General features: G+C 48.8%; 1 protein-coding gene across 1 annotated transcript in view; it reads left to right on the top strand.

The window, feature by feature from the left end:
- ATP6AP1 (ATPase H+ transporting accessory protein 1) overlaps positions 1-20,925 on the top strand; it is an 83,860-nt gene that overhangs the window by 50,568 nt on the left and 12,367 nt on the right. The window contains exons 8-9 of the mRNA XM_085629714.1: positions 2,235-2,282; positions 2,847-3,087. Coding sequence (XP_085485840.1) covers positions 2,235-2,282; positions 2,847-3,087 — 289 coding nt within the window. The remainder of the gene's footprint in view (positions 1-2,234; positions 2,283-2,846; positions 3,088-20,925) is intronic.

Below are 20,925 nucleotides of genomic sequence, written 5' to 3'. Positions count from 1 at the left end.
CCACCCAGCAGACCTGTTACTGGACCCCTGGGTAGAGAGCCATCCGCTCTTGTGGGCCTGCAACAATGCACATCCTTGGGCGAGGTGCTAGGCCTCCTCCCCCAGGATGGGCAGGTGAAGCTTCAAAGGCATGCCACCTTTGTGAGCCTCACCATACCACTTGCTGTACTCAGAAACTGGTCCCAACCGGTTCTGACCCCCACTCTGGCGGGAAAACCCTACCCAATCAGGACTAGGCTCCAGCCCCCCTCCCACTGGAGAGTGGCAGTATAGGGGTGTACCCACTCCAGGAAAGGGCCCCATTGGTCCCTGACCTTTCCCTACCTGTAACGCCCCTAAATTTAGTATTTAGGGGCACCCTGAACCTTCCTTCCTCAGATTTCGATTCCGAAACTACAAAGAACAAGAAGAAAGAAGACCTACTGTGCAGCTGCTAACAAGAGGATGATACCAACGGACTTGGCCCTAGCCCTACCGGCCTGTCGTCCCTCGAACCTGCTTCTGCTAAACCCCAGCGTCTCCAGTGGTCAGCAACCTCAAAAACCCCGGAGGACCTGGCTGCCTTGTGACTCTACAAAGACTGGGACTCCCACGAGCAGTGGTCCTGCTCAACAACAAGCAACAACCCCTGGCACCAGACAGGAACCACGAATCCAGCACACTCTGCACCCGTCGAGCCTGGCCTGTGCCTGTGTGAACAAAGACCATGAGGACGTTCCCCTGGCGACAGTGACCAAGAATCCAGCACGCAAGGACCCTCCACGACGCTCCTGACGACGCCTGCAGCCTCAACTCCAGCCCCCCCCCCCCTCCCCCCAACCACGACCAGCAGAGGGTAAGATTTCCCGACGCCAAAATACACCCCGGCGCCCAACAGCCCCCTGTGCCCAACTCCTGGGTGCCTACCTAACCTACAGCTCCCCAGCTTGCCTCTCGAAGTGGTGGTCGCACCTGAAGAATCTCTATCCCCGAGCCTGCAGCCTTTGTTCGTCTTGCAGCTTTCCCACTGAAAACCATTGGGCGCCCAAAGGCCCAAAAGCGCCCTGCACCCTACAGCCCGAGTGCCCCTGGAAGTGCAGCATCTGTTCTATTCTACTTGCCCTGTGTAAGTGACCAGGATCTCCGCTCCCACAGCTGCGTGGCCTGTCTGCTAGCAGCCCCCAACCAAAGGCCCCCATAGGTTAACATTGGACCTACACTCTCTGCACCCGGCTGCCCCTGTGCCGCTGAGGGTGTAACTACTGTACCTACCTGAACCTGGGAGACCCCTGAGTCTAACCCCAGAACCTTAACTCTGCCAGTCGAGTACTTACCTGAAAGCCGATAACTTACATTTTCTCCATAGGGTAACATTGACTGGTTTTCACTTGGAAATTCTTCTAAGTGTCGAGTTTTGAAACTTTGAAATATTCACTAAAAATCACCCGATCAACGAAAACAAATTACTCACCTGTTACCAGGAGAGATCCCAGTGCTGGATCTTGGTGCCCAGCACTAACCCTAAAAAGTAATTACAACTGTGATATTCAGATAACCTGATTTTCCCCCATAGGATAACATTGCCTGGTGTTCACCAGAATTTCTTCTAAGTGTCGATTTTTGCAACTTACAAATATTCCTTAAAAATCGCCTGTTTACTTTAAACTATTTCTTTCAACTGTTTTCAAGAGATGCACCAGGGCTGAATCCAGGATCCAGCCCTGAGTAAGAAAAACATATGTAAAGTAATTTATATTGCATTTAATTAAAATTCTCATTGAGCTCAATGTTATAAATGTGTTAGGATTGTGTTGCATATTGCAACAACTGTATCTATTATATTGAAAAGTCTATTGCTTTTTGAAAGTATTCAACTATAGCATCTCCTTCTGAAAGAGTATTTTTATGCCTAACTGTGGTTCTAAAATAAAACAACAATATATTTTGACATATAAAACCATTGGCCTAGAGTTCAGTTCTTGAGTGTGTGAGACCATTTGCTGACTGAGTGTGTACAACAAATGCTTTACACTGTCCTCTGATACTGCCTTACTGCTCGACCAAGCTACCACTTTAGAGAGTAAGGTTATATCTAACTTTAACCTCTGCCAAACCTCTGGGGACTGTTGGACTCTGGACACACTGAACCTTGCTTTGGTGTAGTATATACAGAGCCACTTTCTTACAATACTCCGTTCCATTCACCACTTGAAATAAGTTCACTTTTTCTAACGCAACGTTTTCTTTTCCTTTAGCTTGGTGTTGACTTACCGTAATGTGTCTGGCTCCCCGCTGACCCTTAAGTAAGTACAGGAGGTTGGAATGATTGTTTATTGTCCTTCGTGGCGGTCTGTCTGTCTTCCATCATAGCTTGAATACTGAAATAATCTGCCCTTCAAGAGATGTAATCTTTCAGGTCCCGGCCTTCATTTTACAAAAAAATGTTAACTGATAAGTAAAATTAATTGGATGAGTTGACGTGAACAAAGACTACATGTCCGGGACTGCATGAGGCTGTGAATTAAACTCAACACATACAAGTATGGTGTTTCAGTTGGTGATATTGTTGTCTTGTAACTTAAACCACAGAATACAGAAGGGAAGCTTTTTTAATGTTATATTGGGCTTTTAAGGTACATCTGTGAAATGTTGGTGTATTCAGAATGCAGCAGGGATGCACATCTGTGACTCTTTGCTAGGGACCCACAACATTCGTGTGGCATGGCTTATGTATGTATTTGTATGTACATATCGATCTACTCCCCAATATATTTTAAATATATAGTCCGTACATTGTCCATTCCCTGATCTACAGACATTTGACAAGGGCGATTGTGTGCTTATTCCAGTTTTTCTTCTCCTTCCAGATTCGATCTCGACAACCGCCTGTACAAAGTTTCAAGCAGAATGTGGTTCTCCTTGTTCAATGTCCAGATGACACATGGTAGCGACCAGCTTCCATTCAATGTCTCGAATGTCAATGCGCCCAGCATCTATTCTTATCACTGCAAGTTTCTGAGCAGTATTCCCCTTTACGGCCCCATGCTTACTACCAATCGTCGGAATAAGAGCACCGAGACATGGCAGATTCGACTGGAAGGCTTTCAGGTACGTGCCTTGTTTATTATGAGTTTGTATTTGTTTACTTTATCGTGGGATAGCTGAAAGTCCTAGTTTGTTTTTAACAACTAATAAGTGAACTTCAGCCTTGAGCAGTGGCATTTTTCAGTCTCCCGCCAGGTGGGAGCAAGCATACCTTTCCTTCCCTGCAGGAGCACAGGCAGGTAAGGGGCGTCTGCTCCCATCCTGCACCAGAGCACACACCCAGAATCTAATAAAGCCCCAGAGAATAGGGTCCCAAAGGCCTTTGAAGGCCTTGGGAGGGGCCACGTGCCCACTTTTATTTTTTTTTTGTGGTATTATGCCCTAGGCCGGGGATGGGTCACTGGGGCATATTAAGGCTCGGGGAGGGGGGCCATGTGCCCCCCTCCCCTATGATTATACTATGGCCCTGCAGGATGGGGTTCTGAGGGCTCATTAGCGCTCGGGAAGGGGGTGCCATGCTCTTCCCCCCTCCCCACATGTTGATGCATTTGACACCAGGGGATGGGATCCTCGGGGCCTATTAAGGCAAGGGGGAGGAGGCAATGTGACCCCTCCCGTATAGTTGAAGTATGTGGGTGGGGTCCCCCAGGCATATTTGCCCTCTGGAAAGGAGAGCCATGCGCCCTTGCTTCCCTAATATTAATTTATTTGGTCCCGGGAGAGCATGTCCCCAGGTCCTGTTAAGTTAAGGCTCTGTAGGGGGCGGGCACACGCCCCCTTCCCTATAATTAAAGTGTGCCCTTGAAGATGGGGTCCCTGGGGCAAACTTGAGCTTGGGGGCGTTTGCCCCCGCCCCCCCCCAACAATATTTTTTTTTGCCCAGGGGGGTGTGGTCGGGTCACCCGGAGCGAATCGTGGCGGGGAGACATGCCACCACCCCTTTATTAAAAAAAAGTCTCTCGGTGATGGGGTGCCCAAAGGGCTCTGGTTGATGGGGTGCCAATAGTCCCCATCACCCTCTTATTTGGTGGGGGTTTGATTGAGTGTGAGACGTTGGCTGCAGGGCCTGGCCCCACATGTCAGGCCCTTTTGCCAATCTCCTGCCGCACACAGCCGAAGGCCATGCATGCAGGGGGAGTTAGCTTTACATATGGTAATAACATAGACATAAGGTCTCTGATATTCGCTCAGGGTTCGGGTTTAGAACTGTCGGATGACACTTTCTAGTACTTTCCTTGTATATGATTGAACACAGATTGCTAAGCGAGGTATTGTTTCAGACTAGGGTTACTAAGGCCTTCTTCTTGTACATTAGGTAGGGTTATTTGGGAAGGCATATGTTCGGGGCATATGAGCTGTAGACTGTATACTTTAGCATAGATTGCCATCTGATGTTGGGCTCGGATGTTTGCACTTTGTTTTTGTCGAAGAAGTCTTTGTAGTCACGGGAAAGGTGACTCCTTATGGTGATAGTGCGCATGGACATCGACTCCATCTTCAGATTGTTTTTCCCCCCCCCGGGTTCGGATGTAAATGACTGCGCTCCCGGTCGGTATCGTATTCGATTCCCCTTCGACGCGCAATCCTTCACCGCTCGACAGTATTGTTGCGATCGCGCTCCTCGACGCGGATCCCTAAATCTTAACACCTTCGATTCCGGTCGTCGGTGCGGGCAGTTGGGCCTATCCCCGCCATCAGGCCCTACAGCTAATGGAAAGAACTCCATTTAAAAAATGCCCCCTGTGTGGTGCCAAATTCCCACACACTGATTTCCACAAGGTCTGTAAACTTTGCCTCTCTCCAGAACACGAGGACAAAGATTGCCCGGCCTGCGCTTCATTTCGATCGAAGAAAACCATACGTGATCGCCGGGCTCGACGTCACATAATGTCTCGATCCACTACCTCGGTGCCAGACTACATCCTCGATGCAGGCCCGATGCTCCCGAGGAACAAGACCCGGACAATGAATACATCAGCGTCTCCGAGGCAGACTAATCAGACACCGAAGATCAGACGATTACTCCAGGTCAGTGAACTGTGAGTACCGATATCGACGCCCCTACCTCGTCTCAAAAACACAAGGCTCCGGTAATACCTTCGCCTTCTGCCTCGGGTCGACACCGCGATAAATCTTCTGACGTCCCGTCTTCGGGCTCGGCTCCGAAGCCCAAAGACTAGCTTTCAGGCGGCTCGGGACTGAGCCTGCCATGCATCAGTACTGAACTACCATCCCCGGTACTGAAACCCAAACATTCGGCGCAAAAACACGAGCAGGATAAACCCTTGTAGCCGAAGCCAGATCACAAATCTCCGGAGCCGAAAAAGAGCAAATCTTCAGACCCGAAAAAATCCTCAGACGAAAATTTTTTTAATTCTCGGAGCCGAAAAAGTCTTTGTACTCCGCAGCTCCTCAGAAGCAAAAGGACACTAAAACCCCTCTTAAAGCTTCGGAACCAAAATAACCAAAATCGTCGGTACCGAACAAAGAGTTCGAGGCATATGAGCTGCAGATTGTACACTTAGCATAGATCGCCATCTGGTGTTGGGCCCGGATGTTTGCAGTTTGTTTTTGTTCTTTGGACAGTCTTTGGAATTCACGAGTTCGGTGACTCCTCCTTCGGTCCGTACTGCGCATGGGCTTCGGCTCCATCCTCAGATTGTTTTTTTCCGCCATCGGGCTCGGATGTGATACTTCGTGCTCCGGCTTCGAACTTCTACGGTTCCAGCCTCGACGGAAAATCCTCGTTCTTCGAGTTTCTTCATCATATCTTCATCTCTCGAAGCGGCACTTTTCTCCATTCCGTGCACCGGCCTTCGGGCCCTCCTCGACTCCGGTCCCGGCCGATGGAAAGGACTCCGTTCAAAAAGTGCCCAAAATGTGGGTCTAAATTTCCCCACACCGGCCTCCATCAGGTGTGTAACCTTTGCCTCTCTCCAGAACACGAGGCCAGAGACTGCCCCGCCTGTAAGTCTTTTCGATCAAAAAAGACCATCCGGGATCGAAGAACTCGACGCACCATGGCGCACTCATCGACCGCAGCTCCACCGGACATCTTCGGAGACGACGCCGAAGCTTCGGGGCAACTACACACCGAGCAGGAGGACGACGTAGTCAGCGCTTCCGAGGCCGACGACTCCGACGTGGAGGACATCATACCGGCGCAGCGGGTCGTGAGTACTGTACCCCCTCCCACCCCGCGCCCAAAACCAAAGAGACTCAGGTTACACCCTCGCCTGCAGGCCTGGGTAAAACCAAGCACACAGCTTCTATCACCCCACCTTCGGGCCCGATGTCGAAGCCTCAAAAGTCTCACGGCAGCTCGGGCTCGAGCCAGCCGACGCCTGGTGCCGAAAAACACCATCCGGCACCGAAGAAAGTGATACCCAGCTCGACTCCGAAGCCACCGGTGCCGAAGCCTGGACTCTCGGTACCGACCAAACACAAATCTGTCGGCACCGACGCTCCGGCGCAGAAAACTCCTTCGACGCCGAAAAAACCGGAGGCTCCAAAAAAGCATGGCGCACAGAAACCATCGAAGCCCTCTGCTGTGAAACCATCGGCGCAAGCGGACGATTCGGCGCCACTGGATCTGTTTACACCAGACCCTTTGCAAAAGACTCTATTTAAAGATCCAAAGACTGGGCTATTGACTTTAATTATCAAGAAAAGACGCCTTGACACTCCGGCTCCTCCTCTACCACCCAAGCGGAAGGACTCTGCTACTTCTCCCCTCAGAGTGCCCTCCCCACTACCTCCTCCTCTGCCTCCTCCACCTCCTCCACCCCCTCCCCCTCCCAGGTCTCCGCCACCCTTACCTCATCGCTCCCCGACCCCGTCCCCAGATCCGGATTACGGGGATCCAGATTATGACCCAGCGGACGCCCCAATGGACCCCACTCCACCGGGGACCCCTGACCCATGGGAAGACTACCAAAACCCTGACATACCAGATATGCCTCAGGACGACCCATACCCATCCAGGCCGTCTTCCCCCTGAGGACTCCTTAGGGTTTCATCACTTAGTGCAGAGAGCAGCACACTACCATGGGGTGGAAATGCATAGTGAACCAGTGGAAGACGACTTCCTACTGGACACATTTGACATTCAAGACAAGTCCACGTCTATCTTGCCCATGCTTAAAGGTGTCACCAAGCATGCTGCAGAGGTGTTAAAAGATCCTGTCAGGGCCAGGGTGTTGAACCCTAGAATAGAAAAGAAGTACAAGGCGGCACCCACAGACCCTGCATACATGAAGGGCCCTGCTCCCTTAGATTCCCTAGTTGTGTCCACAGCTAGAAAGCGGGCTAACTCCCAGTCCTCCGGAGAAGCCCCACCGCCGGATAAAGAATCCAAACTTCTAGACGCGTCTGGCAAACGCACCGCCTCCCAAGCTGCAAACATGTGGCGCATTGCAAATACACAAGCGCTACTTGCGCGCTATGACAGAGCACACTACGACGAGCTTGAGGCTCTTATGCAGCACCTCCCCGAAAAACACAAACGCAAAGCTCATGAACTAATACAGGAGGGCAAACTAATTACTAACACCTCCATTAAGTGTGCCCTCGATGCAGCTGACACTGCTTCTAGAGCCATAAATACTAGTGTCCTGCTTCGTCGTCATGCCTGGCTCATGATCTCAGGGTTCAAGCCTGAAGTCCAGGCGTCCATACTAAATCACCCCTTTGACCAACAAACTCTCTTTGGGCCAAAGGTGGACGAAGCGTTAGAAAAGATGAAAAAGGACACAGACACAGCAAAGTCTATGGGGGCACTACAATCACAGGCCCCTAAACGCTCCTTTCGACGCTCATCCTTTCGTAGCACAGGCAGAGGCTACTCCACCGATAGCGCCTCTACCTCCTACAAGTCCCCTCCTCAAAATACCTTTTCAAAGGGCTACCAAAGGGGTGGTTACAGAGGCAACCACAATAAGGGCAGGGGCAAAACTAACACCACCCGTTCTGCCACCCCGCCCGCACAATGACTCCCCTTCCCTCCCCCCAGACCATCCCACTCCGGTCGGGGGCAGACTGCAAAACTTTATCCACGCATGGGAGTCCATAACATCGGACAAATGGGTGACCCAAATCATTCGGTCAGGGTACTGTCTCGAGCTAACATCTACCCCACCCAATATCCCACCAAGACACCGTCCAATGTCTCAAGAACATTCCACACTACTCAAACAGGAGGTGCTCTCCCTCCTCCAAAAACACGCTATAGAGCAGGTCCCCGTCAATCAGCAAAATCTAGGGGTCTACTCCCTATATTTCCTGATACCGAAGAAAGACGGGACCCTGAGGCCCATTCTGGATCTCCGGCCTCTAAATGCATACATACATTCAGACCATTTCCACATGTTTGTGGTAGACGGTCAGCATTACCAATTCACGGTTCTCCCCTTCGGGGTCACCACCGCACCACGGGTGTTTACCAAATGCCTAGCGGTAGTAGCAGCACACCTCAGACGTCAACATGTTCACGTCTTCCCTTACTTAGACGACTGGCTGATAAAAGCCGCGTCCTACCACCAATGTGTGCAACATACAAACAGCACTATCCAGCTGCTCCACCAACTAGGCTTCACTGTGAACTACCAAAAGTCCCACCTTGTACCATCTCACACAAAGCAATATCTCGGGGCCACTATAGACACCTCCAAAGGTATTGCCTATCCAAACTCAGCCAGGATCGCAAGCATACAAGCCTTGCGCAAAACATTCCTTCCTCAACACTCTCTTCCAGCAAGAGTGTTTATGAAGCTCATAGGAATGATGGCGTCTTGCATTTTCATAGTGCCCCATGCAAGACTCCACATGCGTCCACTTCAAGAGTGCCTAGCACAACAGTGGAACCAGGCCCAGGGTCAACTGACGGATCTGGTGTTGGTGGACGGCCGCACCCATCACTCTCTGCAGTGGTGGAACACCACAAACCTTTCCAAAGGGCGGCCGTTCCTGGACCCGGTTCCTCAGGTGATTCTAACAGCGGACGCATCGCTCTCCGGCTGGGGAGCGCACCTCCTACACCTCACAATGCAAGGTCTATGGACGCCACAGCAAAAATCGCTCCACATCAACCATCTGGAGCTCTTGGCGATCTTTCTAGCCCTAAAATCTTTTCAAAAACAGATTTCGGGCAAAGCAGTCCTCATTCGCACAGACAACATGACTGCAATGTATTCTATCCAAAAACAGGGGGGACACACTCTCCCCAGCTCTCCCGCTTAGCCCAGAGCATATGGAGATGGGCAATTCCCCAAAACATCTTTCTCCTGGCACAGCACGTTCCAGGCGTACAAAACACCATGGCAGATCTGCTCAGCAGACAAACGCAACAACTACACGAATGGGAACTGCATCCACAAGTTCTTCACCCATTCTTCCAACAGTGGGAGCATCCTCAGATAGACCTCTTCGCCACCCATGAAAACAAAAAATGCCCAAGCTTCGCCGCCAGATACCCACACCCATTGTCCAAGGGCAATGCGATATGGATGAACTGGTCAGGCAGATTTGCATACGCCTTTCCACCTCTCCCACTAATTCCATTAGTGGTAAGGAAGCTACAACAGCACTCCCTCACACTCATTCTAGTAGCTCCAACATGGGCCAGGCAGCCGTGGTACACCACACTACTACAACTATCAGTGGTACCACATCAAAAACTGCACCTGTCCCCATGCCTCCTAACCCAGAACCATGGAGAAATCAGGCACCCGGACCCAGCTCAGATCAACCTGGCGATCTGGCTCCTGAAATCTTAGAATTTGGATACCTTAACCTTCTCCCTGATTGCATGAACATCATCATGGAAGCCAGACGTCCTACCACTAGAGCATGCTATGCCGCAAAGTGGAAAAGATTTGTAATGTACTGCCGTAACAATACAATCAACCCTTTAGATGCATCCATACAGCACATCATATGCTATCTGCTCCATCTTCACAGGTGTAACCTGGCATATTCATCCATACGCCTACACCTAGCAGCGATCGCTGCTTATCTACAAAACAGACAGCATTTATCACTGTTCAGAGTGCCCGCTATTAAAGCTTTTATGGAAGGCCTTAAACGAGTAATTCCTCCCAGGGCACCACCTTCCCCTGTATGGAATCTAAATGTAGTTCTTACACGGCTAATGGGTCCACCCTTCGAACCAATGCATAAATGTGAGCTACAGTTCCTCACCTGGAAAACCGCTTTCCTCGTAGCTATCACTTCCCTTAGAAGGGTTGGTGAAATACAAGCGTTCACTATACAGGAACCCTTCCTACAAATACATCACAGCAAGGTCATACTTCGTACAAATCCGAAGTTTCTACCCAAGGTCATTTCCCCCTTCCATCTCAATCAATCGGTGGAATTACCTGTGTTCTTCTCGCAACCTCAATCTGTTGCAGAAAGGGCTTTACACACACTTGATGTTAAGAGGGCTTTGGTGTATTACATACAAAGAACGCAACCTTTCAGGAAGACTAAACAATTGTTTGTTTCCTTCTCTCCACCACATAAAGGCAACCCCATCTCTAAATCAGGGATAGCTAGGTGGATTGTAAAGTGCATACAAATTTGCTATCAAAAGGCAAAAAGAACATGATCTGTTCCACCTAAAGCCCACTCTACTAGAAAGTTAGGGGCTTCTATGGCTTTTCTAGGGAACATACCCTTAGATGACATCTGCAAGGCAGCCACATGGTCAACACCGCACACCTTCACAAAACATTACTGTGTAGATGTGCATTCCAAGCAGCAAGCTAGTGTGGGCCAGGCTGTACTAAAGACACTTTTTCAAACCACTGCAACGGATACCGGTGGTCGCCGCTAAGGTTGGGTACTGCTATATAATCTATGCTAAGTGTACAATCTGCAGCTCATATGCCTCGAACGGAATATGCTACTTACCAGTATGCATCTGTTCTTGGCATGTAGAGCTGCAGAGTTGTACACGCCCACCCGCCTCCCCGGCTATCTGTATCCGTTCCAGTCCATCTTATTTAGATACAACACACATGGGTTTCTCACTGTTATTACTACGCTCCATCATTTCCCTGTTGGCGAAAAACAATCTGAGGATGGAGCCGAAGCCCATGCGCAGTACGGACCGAAGGAGGAGTCACCGAACTCGTGACTTCCAAAGACTGTCCAAAGAACAAAAACAAACTGCAAACATCCGGGCCCAACACCAGATGGCGATCTATGCTAAGTGTACAACTCTGCAGCTCTACATGCCAAGAACAGATGCATACTGGTAAGTAGCATATTCCTTCTGGATTAAAAGACCTTTTTTCAACCAGATCCAGTGGATCCTAAACAAAAAGCTCTTCATATTGACCCTAACACTTGTCATATTAAGACCATTCTATCCAAAAGGGGACCTTTGACTCCCCAGACGACCCCAAGGTACACTTAAAGAGGACCGACATGGGAACTTCTCCAGCCAGACCTTTTTTTCCTCCACATATCCCCACAACACCACTTTCTCCAGCACACTCTCCAATGCCTCCATATTCACCTACACCACAAGATAATGATGATGATTACCTTGGGAGTGGGGGTGGAGATGAGAACCCACAGCATAATGACTGACACCACCTGATCCTTGGGAGGATTACGATAATCCACCAGATCTCCCAGATCCCTACCCTTCTAGGCCGGACCCCCCCCCCAGACGACAACATAGGGTTTGCACAGCTCATAAATAGAGCTGCACAATATCATGGGGTGGAATTACACTCTGACCCACAGGAGGAAGATTTTTTGGTTAAAAACTTTCACACAGTCACAAAAATCAACAAGCATTCTACCTATCTTAAAAGGTATCATCATGCACCTGACTTTTTTAAAGATCCCGTCAAAGCTAGAGTCCTCAACCCCAGGATTGAGAAAAAATATAAGCCAGCTCCCAATGATCCAGCGTACATTAAAGCACAGCTCCATCGAAATTCATTGGTTGTGTCAAATGCACGTAAACGAGCAAATTCTCAAACATCAGTGGATGCCTCACCTCCAGATAAGGAGTCTAAATTACTAGATGCATCTGGCAAACGGATTGCCTCACAAACAGAAAATAACTGGCGCATTGCCAACACCCAAGCTTTGCTGGCCAAATATGATAGGGCTCATTATGACGAGCTTGAAAAGCTCACACATCACCCCGATTGAGTATAAGACCAAAGCCAATGACCTCATACAAGAGCGAAAATTAATTACGAACACTTCTATAAAGTGTGCTCTTGATGCAGCTGACACAGCATCTTGTGCAATCAACACAAGCGTGTTGCTACGCCGACACGCATGGCTACGCATATCTGGGTTTAAACAGGATGTGCAGTCCACAATTCTTAATCAACCTTTTGATCAAGAACACTTATTTGGACCCACTGTAGACACATCTTTGGAGAAAATGAAGAAGGACTCTGAAACTGTTAAGTCCATGGGAGCACTACAGGCAACAACCTCTAGAGGTTCTTTTTGTCGCTCCTTTTACACGGGTGCCTTTAAAACTATTGAGGCGGACACCTCATCCTCCTACAAAAACAATACTCAAACCTCCCCTAGCAGAGGTTATTTCAGAGGAGGCTATAGAGGCAACAGCAACAAAGGTAGAGGCCTCGGTAAAAACACCTGCACCTCTCCCACTACAAAGCAGTGACTTCCCCCTGACCATTCCACCCCAGCCAGGGGAAGATTATCATAGTTCCTACCTGTCTGTATTTCAATCACCACAGACAAGTGGGTAAGGCACATTATCCAGTATGGTTACTGCCTGTAACTCTCTTCAACTCCCCCATTCATACCCCCCCAAACAACGTCCAATGTCCATAGAACATCTGACGCTGTTAAAACAAGAGGTTCTCTCCCTATTACAAAAACACGCAATAGAACCGGTCCCCTTACCTCATCAAGGAACAGGGGTTTACTCTCTTTACTTTCTAATCCCAAAAAAGGACGGTTCTCTCAGGCCAATACTGGACCTCCGACCATTAAATCTCTACATAAATCGGACCACTTCCACATGATCACTCTCCAACAGGTTCTCCCACTGCTCCTACAAGGCGATTTCCTTGCCACTCTAGACCTCAAGGACTCCTACTTTCATATTCCCATTCGCCCCGTTCACAGAAAATATCTATGGTTTGTGGTAGACAGACAGCACTATCAGTTCAAAGTCCCCCCCCCCCCATTCGGAGTGACTACAGCAACCCAAGTCTTCACAAAATGTCTTGCGGTAGTCGCAGCTCATTTGCGTAGACAACGCATTCACGTGTTTCCTTATCTCGACGACTGGCTCATAAAAGCCCAGTCACATACACACTGTGTTCACAATACACACAGAACAATCCAGTTACTCCACGACTTGGGATTCACAATAAACCTACCCAAGTCACACCTTCAGCCGTCCCACCTCATTCAGTATCTAGGTGCCACAATAGATACCTCAAAAGCCCTTGCATACCCCAATCCAGTCAGGATGCCCAGCATGGAAGCTCTCGTATCAAGGTTCCAGCCTCAACACTCCCGTTCAGCTTGAGTGTTTATGCAGCTAATAGGGATGATGGCCTCTTGCATCCTCATCGTTCCTTATGCAAGACTCCAGATGCGCCCCTTACAGAAATGTTTAGCACATCAGTGGAACCAAGCTTAAGGACAGTTAACAGATCTGGTGTTGGTGGACAGCCGCACACATCGTTCTCTGCAGTGGTGAAATACACAAAAACTACCCAAAGGGCGGCCGTTCCTCGACCCGGTTCCACAAATAGTGCTAATCACAGACGCATAGCTCACCGGCTGGGGAGCTCATCTCCAAAACCAAACCGTTCAGGGTATATGGACCCATCAACAAAAACAATTCCACATAAACCATCTGGAGTTACTAGCAATCTTTCTAGCACTAAATTCTTTCCAGCTCTTGCAAAAAGGCAAAGCTGTCTTAATCCATACAGACCACATGACCGCAATGTACTACATACAAAATCAGGGAGGGACACTCTCCAGCTTTCTCAACTAGCGCAAAGCATATGGAGATGGTCATTCCTCAAAACATTTACCTTCTCGCAGAACATCTACCAGGAGTACACAATCCGATTTGCAGATCTGCTCAGTCGTCAAACACAGCAGATCCACGAATGGGAACTTCATCCTCAAGTTCTTCTTCCATTCTTTCAAATGCGGGGTCATCCAGACATAGATCTGTTCGCCACACACCAAAATGCCCAAGCTTTGCCTCCAGATATCCACACCCATTGTCCAAAGGCAGTGCGTTATGGATGAACTGGTCAGGCAGATTTGCATACGCTTTTCCGCCTCGCCTGCTCATTCCGTTACTGGTTCGGAAGGTCAAACAACACTCCTTCATAATGATCCTAGTTGCTCCAACATGGGCACACCAACCATGGTTCACAACCCTGTTGCAACTTTCAGTAGTGCCTCATCAAAAGCTACAAATTCCAAAGTCCTCACTCAGAACCATGGAGAGATAAGACACCCAGATCCCAATCAACTCCATCTTGCGATCTGGCTCCTAAAGTCCTAGAGTTTGGCTATCTCAATCTCCCGCCACGCTTCATGAACGTCATTAAAGAGGCTAGACGTCCTACCACTAGAGCATGCTATGCAGCAAAGTGGAGGCGATTTGTCATTTATTGTATAAATAACGAAATCAATCCACTAGATGCTATCATCCAAAATATTATCTGTTATCTTTTGCATCTACAACAATGTAACCTAGCACATACATCTATACGGCTACATCTTGCTGCAGTTGCTGCTTACCTCCAAAATAGACATTTGTCATTGTTTCGAGTACCCGCTATCAAAGCGTTTATGGAAGGACTTAAAAGAATAATTCCACCTAGAGTTCCACCTTCTCCTGTATGGAATCTCAATATAGTCCTCACCAGACACATGGGTCCCCCATTTGAACCTCTGCACAAATGTGAGTTACAGTTCCTTACTTGGAAAGTAGCCTTCCTCGTAGCTATCACATCATTTAGGAGAGTTAGTGAACTCCAGGCATTAACCATATAGGAACCATTTCTACAAATACACCATAGTAAAGTGGTTCGTAGGCCTAATCCAAAATTTCTGCCTAAAGTGGTATCTGCCTTTCACCTTAATCAGTCGGTTGAACTGCCAGTATTTTTCCCTCAACCAGGCTCAGTAGCAGAACGCGCTCGCCACACGCTAGACATTAAAAGAGCGATACTCTACTACATCGAAAGGACTAAACGTTTTAGAAAAACAAATCCACTTTTTGTAGCATTATCCCCACCTCACAAAGGCAATCCCATTTCAAAAACAGGAATTGTATGGTGGATTGTTAAATGCATCCCTATAGGCTATCTTAAAGCCAAACGCACACTAACCATTCCCCCTTTCCACAGGCAAACTAGGGGGTTCTGTGGCATTCTTAGGAAACATTCCCCTAGATGATATCTGCAAAGCAGCAACTTGGGCTACACCGCATACTTTCACTAAACACTATTGTGTTGATGTGCAAGCAAAGCAACAAGCTACAGTGGGCCAGGCTGTATTAAGAACACTTTTTCAAACTACTGCAACACATACAGGTAGCCATCGCTAGGGAGAAAAACAGCCTTTTAGTCTATGCGAAAGTATACAATCGACAGCTCGTATGCCTCGAACGGAAAATGCTACTTACCGGTATGCATCTGTTCTTGGCATGTAGAGTTGTATACGCCCACCCACCTCCCTGGGTACCTTTATCTGTTGCAGTATTATCTTATTTAGATACATCACATTGACATCCTTTTCTAATATCTTACTAACTCCATCATCACTGTTAGACCTGACATCCTTGGCGTGGGTTTTTCCCCTATCTTTTGCCTCTGCTACCTGGATTTTTGATGCTGTGCTGGATTTCGTTTTTGCTGGTTTAGATGCTTTGGACACTCTGCCACTGCTAATCAGTGCCAGAGTGTACGTGCTCCCTGTGTAAAATATCATATTGATTGGATATACCTGATTGGCATATCTGTATCACCATGAAGTCCCTAGTAAAGTGCACTGTGTGTGCCAGGGCTGGTGATGACAGATGCTACTAGTGGGTCTGCAGCGCTGATTGCGCCACCCACCTGTGTAGCCCTAAAATGGTGTCTCAGGCCTGCCACCGCAGGCCTGCCTGCAGTCCCTGGACTGCCATGTCCTCCTGGCCAGTGTCCACACTGACCGGGCCTAACCCTTCCCTTTTTATACACGTCAGTCATCCCTATGGAAGGCCCAAGGTACCCCCCTGGGCAGGGTGCAGTGTATGTAAAAGGTAGAGCATGTACTAGTGCAGGTAACATGTTCTGGTAGTGAACAACGGCCATTTTTTGTGTTCACTGCTGCAAGGTTATCTTGCTCCATAGGCTAACATGGGGGAGGCTGGTGCCAATGGCTATCCGCCTATCTTCTCAAAGGAACAAGATAAGACATGAGTGTTTGATATCCCTGAGCTCAGCATTTAATAACACATCTTTTAGGAGAGGTTGTTTTTAAATCCTGAGTTGGAGAATAGTACTTTTTAGAGAGTAGCTGTTCTCTTGTCTGACCCTTCTGTGTGCCTGGGCGTGCTTGTGGATTGACTGTCTGGCTTGAGAGTGACAGGGGCTGGGGATCCCCCAGGAGGTTGGCTGAGTCAGCCCTCTGCTGAATGGCGACATTTGCAAGGAGAGTGGAGGGAGGAGATAGCACCTGGGAGTGAATAGGGCTGTGCCTGCCTGCCACACTGCTGGCTCCACCTCCTGCTGGGCGGCTGACGACTCTGCCCCTCACTCTGAAAAGAATGTAGAAGCCAGGAAAACAAAGTGCTCCAGCAACACCCAGAACTGGATCAGACCGGGCTCAGGACCCACTTGCACAAAGACTTCAAAGACTTTTAGGGGTATAAGTACAAGACCCCTGACAATAGATTTTTAGATTCTACCATCAAGAGGAACCTCTGCTGAAAGACGGACCGCTGAAGAACTAAAGGAAGATTGCCTTGCTGTGTGCTCTAAGGGCTGACCTGTTCTGCTGTACAACTGAAGCTGAGGAGGAGAAGGGGTCTTGCTGTGTGCTGACTCTACCCACTTGACCAAACAAGACTTTGCTGTGTGCTGTGTCTTAAACCGAATCTCCAAGGGCCTGAGAAGAGCTGGCCTCCTGTTTCGCAACCCAGGGATAGAAAGGTTGCCCCGAACCCAAGACTCTGCTGTGTCCCCCCTGCGCTGCTGTGTGCTGCAGGGACCGTGGACTGTTCTACCAAGCTTCTCAACATCTGCCGGTGAAGTGGGCGGGCTGCTCTCTGCCTTGTTGGAGAGTACCGCGCTGATCCGAGCCTGACACCGGTTGCCGCATCAAGAAGACCGACGTGCTCATCGGCACGTGCCTTGCCGCGACCCGGAGGCCTGAAGCAGACCAAGAGTCGTACTTCCCTGCTCTACGAAGCCGCGCTGTGAGTGGCTGACTCCGGTGACGTCGACATCGTCACTGAGGGCTCGTCGAGGGAGTTGTGGAAACCTTGCACCGAACAGCCAGAGGAGCGCTTTGTACAACGAGCGCAGTGACGCCGACGGAGCAACGTAGCTGCCTAAACGACAAGAGCCTACGAACTGATTCATTCTCAGTGAAAACGACAAGAGCCTACGAACTGATTCATTCTCAGTGAGTATCGAATCACACAAGAAACTAGAGACTATCGTCTTAAGATCCCGACCAACCAAGAAAGCGAATATAGTGTAAACCTGTGATGCTTGATTTCAACTGCGGAAACTAGATAAAGATATATTATTTTTGATATAACTCACCTGTGTGGTCTAAGTTTGTGGTGTGCGGAGGGGGGATCATTGTGGTGTCTACGTGCAAATACGTTACACATTGCCTTGGGGATAAGCCTGTCTGCTCGAGCCAAGCTACCTAGAGGGTGAGCAGGGGTTATCTACCGTGTGTGTCCTTGTACCCTGACTAGAAGCAAGGGTCCCTATTTGGTCTAAGGTGTATACCTCTGCCAACTAGAGTCCCCCAGATCTAACAATCACCCTTTATGGCGAAAAACAATCTGAAGATGGAGTCGATACCCACGCACACGATCACCATAAGGAGGAGTCGCCTATCCCGTGACTACAGAGACTTCTTTGACAAAAACAAAGTGCAAACATCTGAGCCCAACGGCAGATGGCGATCTATGCTAAAGTATACAACTCTACAGCTCTACATGCCAAGAACAGATGCACACTGGTAAGTAGCATTTTCCTTTCACGGCAGCTCATTATGGTGGCGCTCCAAGGACAAGGTGTGGATTTCCTTCTTCAAGGATTGTGGGGGGGTGGAGGATTCTGTTTTATGGCGGGTTTTCTTCATTTATATACATTTTCAGCTAGATGATGTGGCTTCCAGCTGGTAAACTATGCCCAGCACAGCTCTTTGTAGTGCTGTCTAAAGAAAACAACCCTCTAAGATCTGTGTTCCCTTTTATATGTCTCGCACTTAAGCAAGTTTGAGTTATTGGCATTGTAAATGACAATGCCTTTTATTTCTGTTCGGTTTTTGAAACCTAAATAATAAGCATTGTCATTTACAATGCCAATAGCTTAAACGTTCGCAAATGAGACCTCTTGCATTCCAAATGATTGTTTAAAAGTGTGGGGGGGGGGGGTTGCAAACAGACGGTAGCAGAAGGAACACAAACCGGGGGTGTGGGGAGCAAAAATTATGGCGCAATGGGGGAAGGGGCACAGAGAGCATAGGGAAGCAAACGATAGAGCAATGTAGCAGCAGGAGTAGAAAAGCAAATGAGCGAGAGCCACGTTAAGCTAGGGGTGAAAGCACACCCTTTACAGGTAATCTGAGCTGAGGAGCAAAGCGCAGCAAGCTGCCACTTTGAAACTAGAGAACTGCTCAGTAGAGCACTCCAATACCTTCCGGTCGGGTTCGCGGTTTCGGGAGAGTTTGTCCAAAGAGACAGTTGCAGCCAAAGACTGACTTTCCTCTTTGGATCCATTTTACAGAGGCACAAATTGAGGAAAGCGGGTAAGAGCCCTTTGTTGAAGTCATGGTTTTTAGCAAGTGAGCGGAGGAGCAAACCTAAAGCATATTCATGTTTAACATAAATGTGCGTTCAGAAAATAAACATGCCAGATCTAGCGTAATTTACATCACACACCTTTGGCCTCGCTAAAGGCATCGCTGAGTTGTCCCCTTCTTTCTCCCAGGGCCCCTGAAGAGCTATCCATTTGCTTCGAGTTAAACAAGCCGATGGTCACAACTGCCCATGAGAGACCCTCCTGCAGTAAGTGAAACTCACTAAAGAAAATAGTGCTTACAGACTAAATAAGTCCTACCGTGTAACAACCGTAATAAAAGGGCCAGTCCTCATGGGAGGTTACAAATGAAGACAAGGTGGTGCTAAGGAGGAACTAACCAGCCTAATAACGAATCAGAAGCCAGCATTTACGAAGGACATTGACACAAGCCAATGACCAATATGGGTGGAGAGTGGGCGGGGCTTCAAGTATATACTCCAGTACAGCATGGCTCGCAGTGCAGGGCATGTGCTGCCCAGGCTCAACCTAAGAATGAAGGAACTGGCTGAAACCTGCCCTGGGCTTTGGAATGCACACTCGGTCAGTAACCTTGGTGCAGGTGTGGGTAGACCGCACCAGTCTTGGTACCAGGATTTCTTATCAAGCAGTGCTAGGGTTACCACGCCAGTGGAGATAGGTTTAGGGGATTTGTAAAGCGCATGACTACCCTTGAGCATCTCAGCGCTGCGGTGATACAGGATGGAAGCTGTTAGCACTTAGGATTAGGGGAAGAGCCATGTCTTAAGTTTTTTATTTTTAAGGATACGTCGTTTTCAGTAAGTCAGAGCTCTGGGTCCAGACTGTTCCAGAGTGTTGGTACCAGATGGGTGAAGGACCTGCCACCCCATCTGGCTCTCTTGAATGTGGTCGCGTTCATCATGAATTTTGAACTTGACTTGAGTTGTCGACGGGGAGAGTAATGAGAGACCAACTTTTGGATGAGGGCGGGGCCTCTCCCATACATGGCTCGGTAAGCCAGACTTCAGGACTTAAATTTAATTCTGGCTTGAACCGGAAGCCAATGCAGCTCTCTCAGTGCTGGTCTAACTGAGTGGTGTCTAGGTAGGTTCAACAGTAGTCGAGCAACTGTATTCTGTACGACTTGTAGTCTGTTCGTGACATATTTAGGCGAGCCAAGAAAGAGAGAGTTGCTGTTGTCCAGCCTTGATACCACTAATGCCTGGACGACCGTCTTCCTAGAATCCTCTGGAAGTAGGAATATTATTTTTCTGATCAAGCGTAGTATCCCAAAGCAGGTGCCTGATAATTGTTTTGCCTGGACCTCCATCGTTAAGTTCGGGTCTATCCACATACCTAAGTTTTTATGGCTGTATATACAAAGGTCTTCAAGTCTCCAGGGCTGGGGTCGCGGGCTGCCAACCCCCCTTTACCAAATTCAGAAAGACTAATCTGGAATGAGTGCATCCTATGCCGGAAACCTGCCTTCAAACACCTTGAAAGAGGGAGCTTCCTGACATCATAGAGGTGACTGGGGGTGCCCTGCGTGCAGGAGAGTCTGGGGGTGCCCTACCTTGAGGAAAGTCTGGGGGTGCCCGGCGTGAAGTAAATTTTGCCTAGAAGAGGACGGCCTAAGAAGCTGTGCAGGAGGACTGGGATGTTGGCCCCCGGGGTCCATGAAATGGATCTGCCATATGGGGAGTTCTTGTGACCCTGGCCCCTGAAGCTAAGTCACCGAAGCTGTGATCGCGTTGGGCTCTCGTCCCCTGATCCACAGAGCCTCTCAAAGTGCAGTGGAAGCTCTGAGGTAAAGAAGTATGGTAACAGCGTGGCATTATAAAAACCTTGTAACCACGTTTGTTGGTGCTAT

The sequence above is a fragment of the Triturus cristatus genome, chromosome 10 (genome assembly GCF_964204655.1).
Source record: "Triturus cristatus chromosome 10, aTriCri1.1, whole genome shotgun sequence".
Lineage (NCBI taxonomy): Eukaryota > Metazoa > Chordata > Amphibia > Caudata > Salamandridae > Triturus > Triturus cristatus.
The sequence above is the reverse complement of the archived record's forward strand: the minus strand, read 5'-3'. Positions and strand labels throughout refer to the sequence as shown.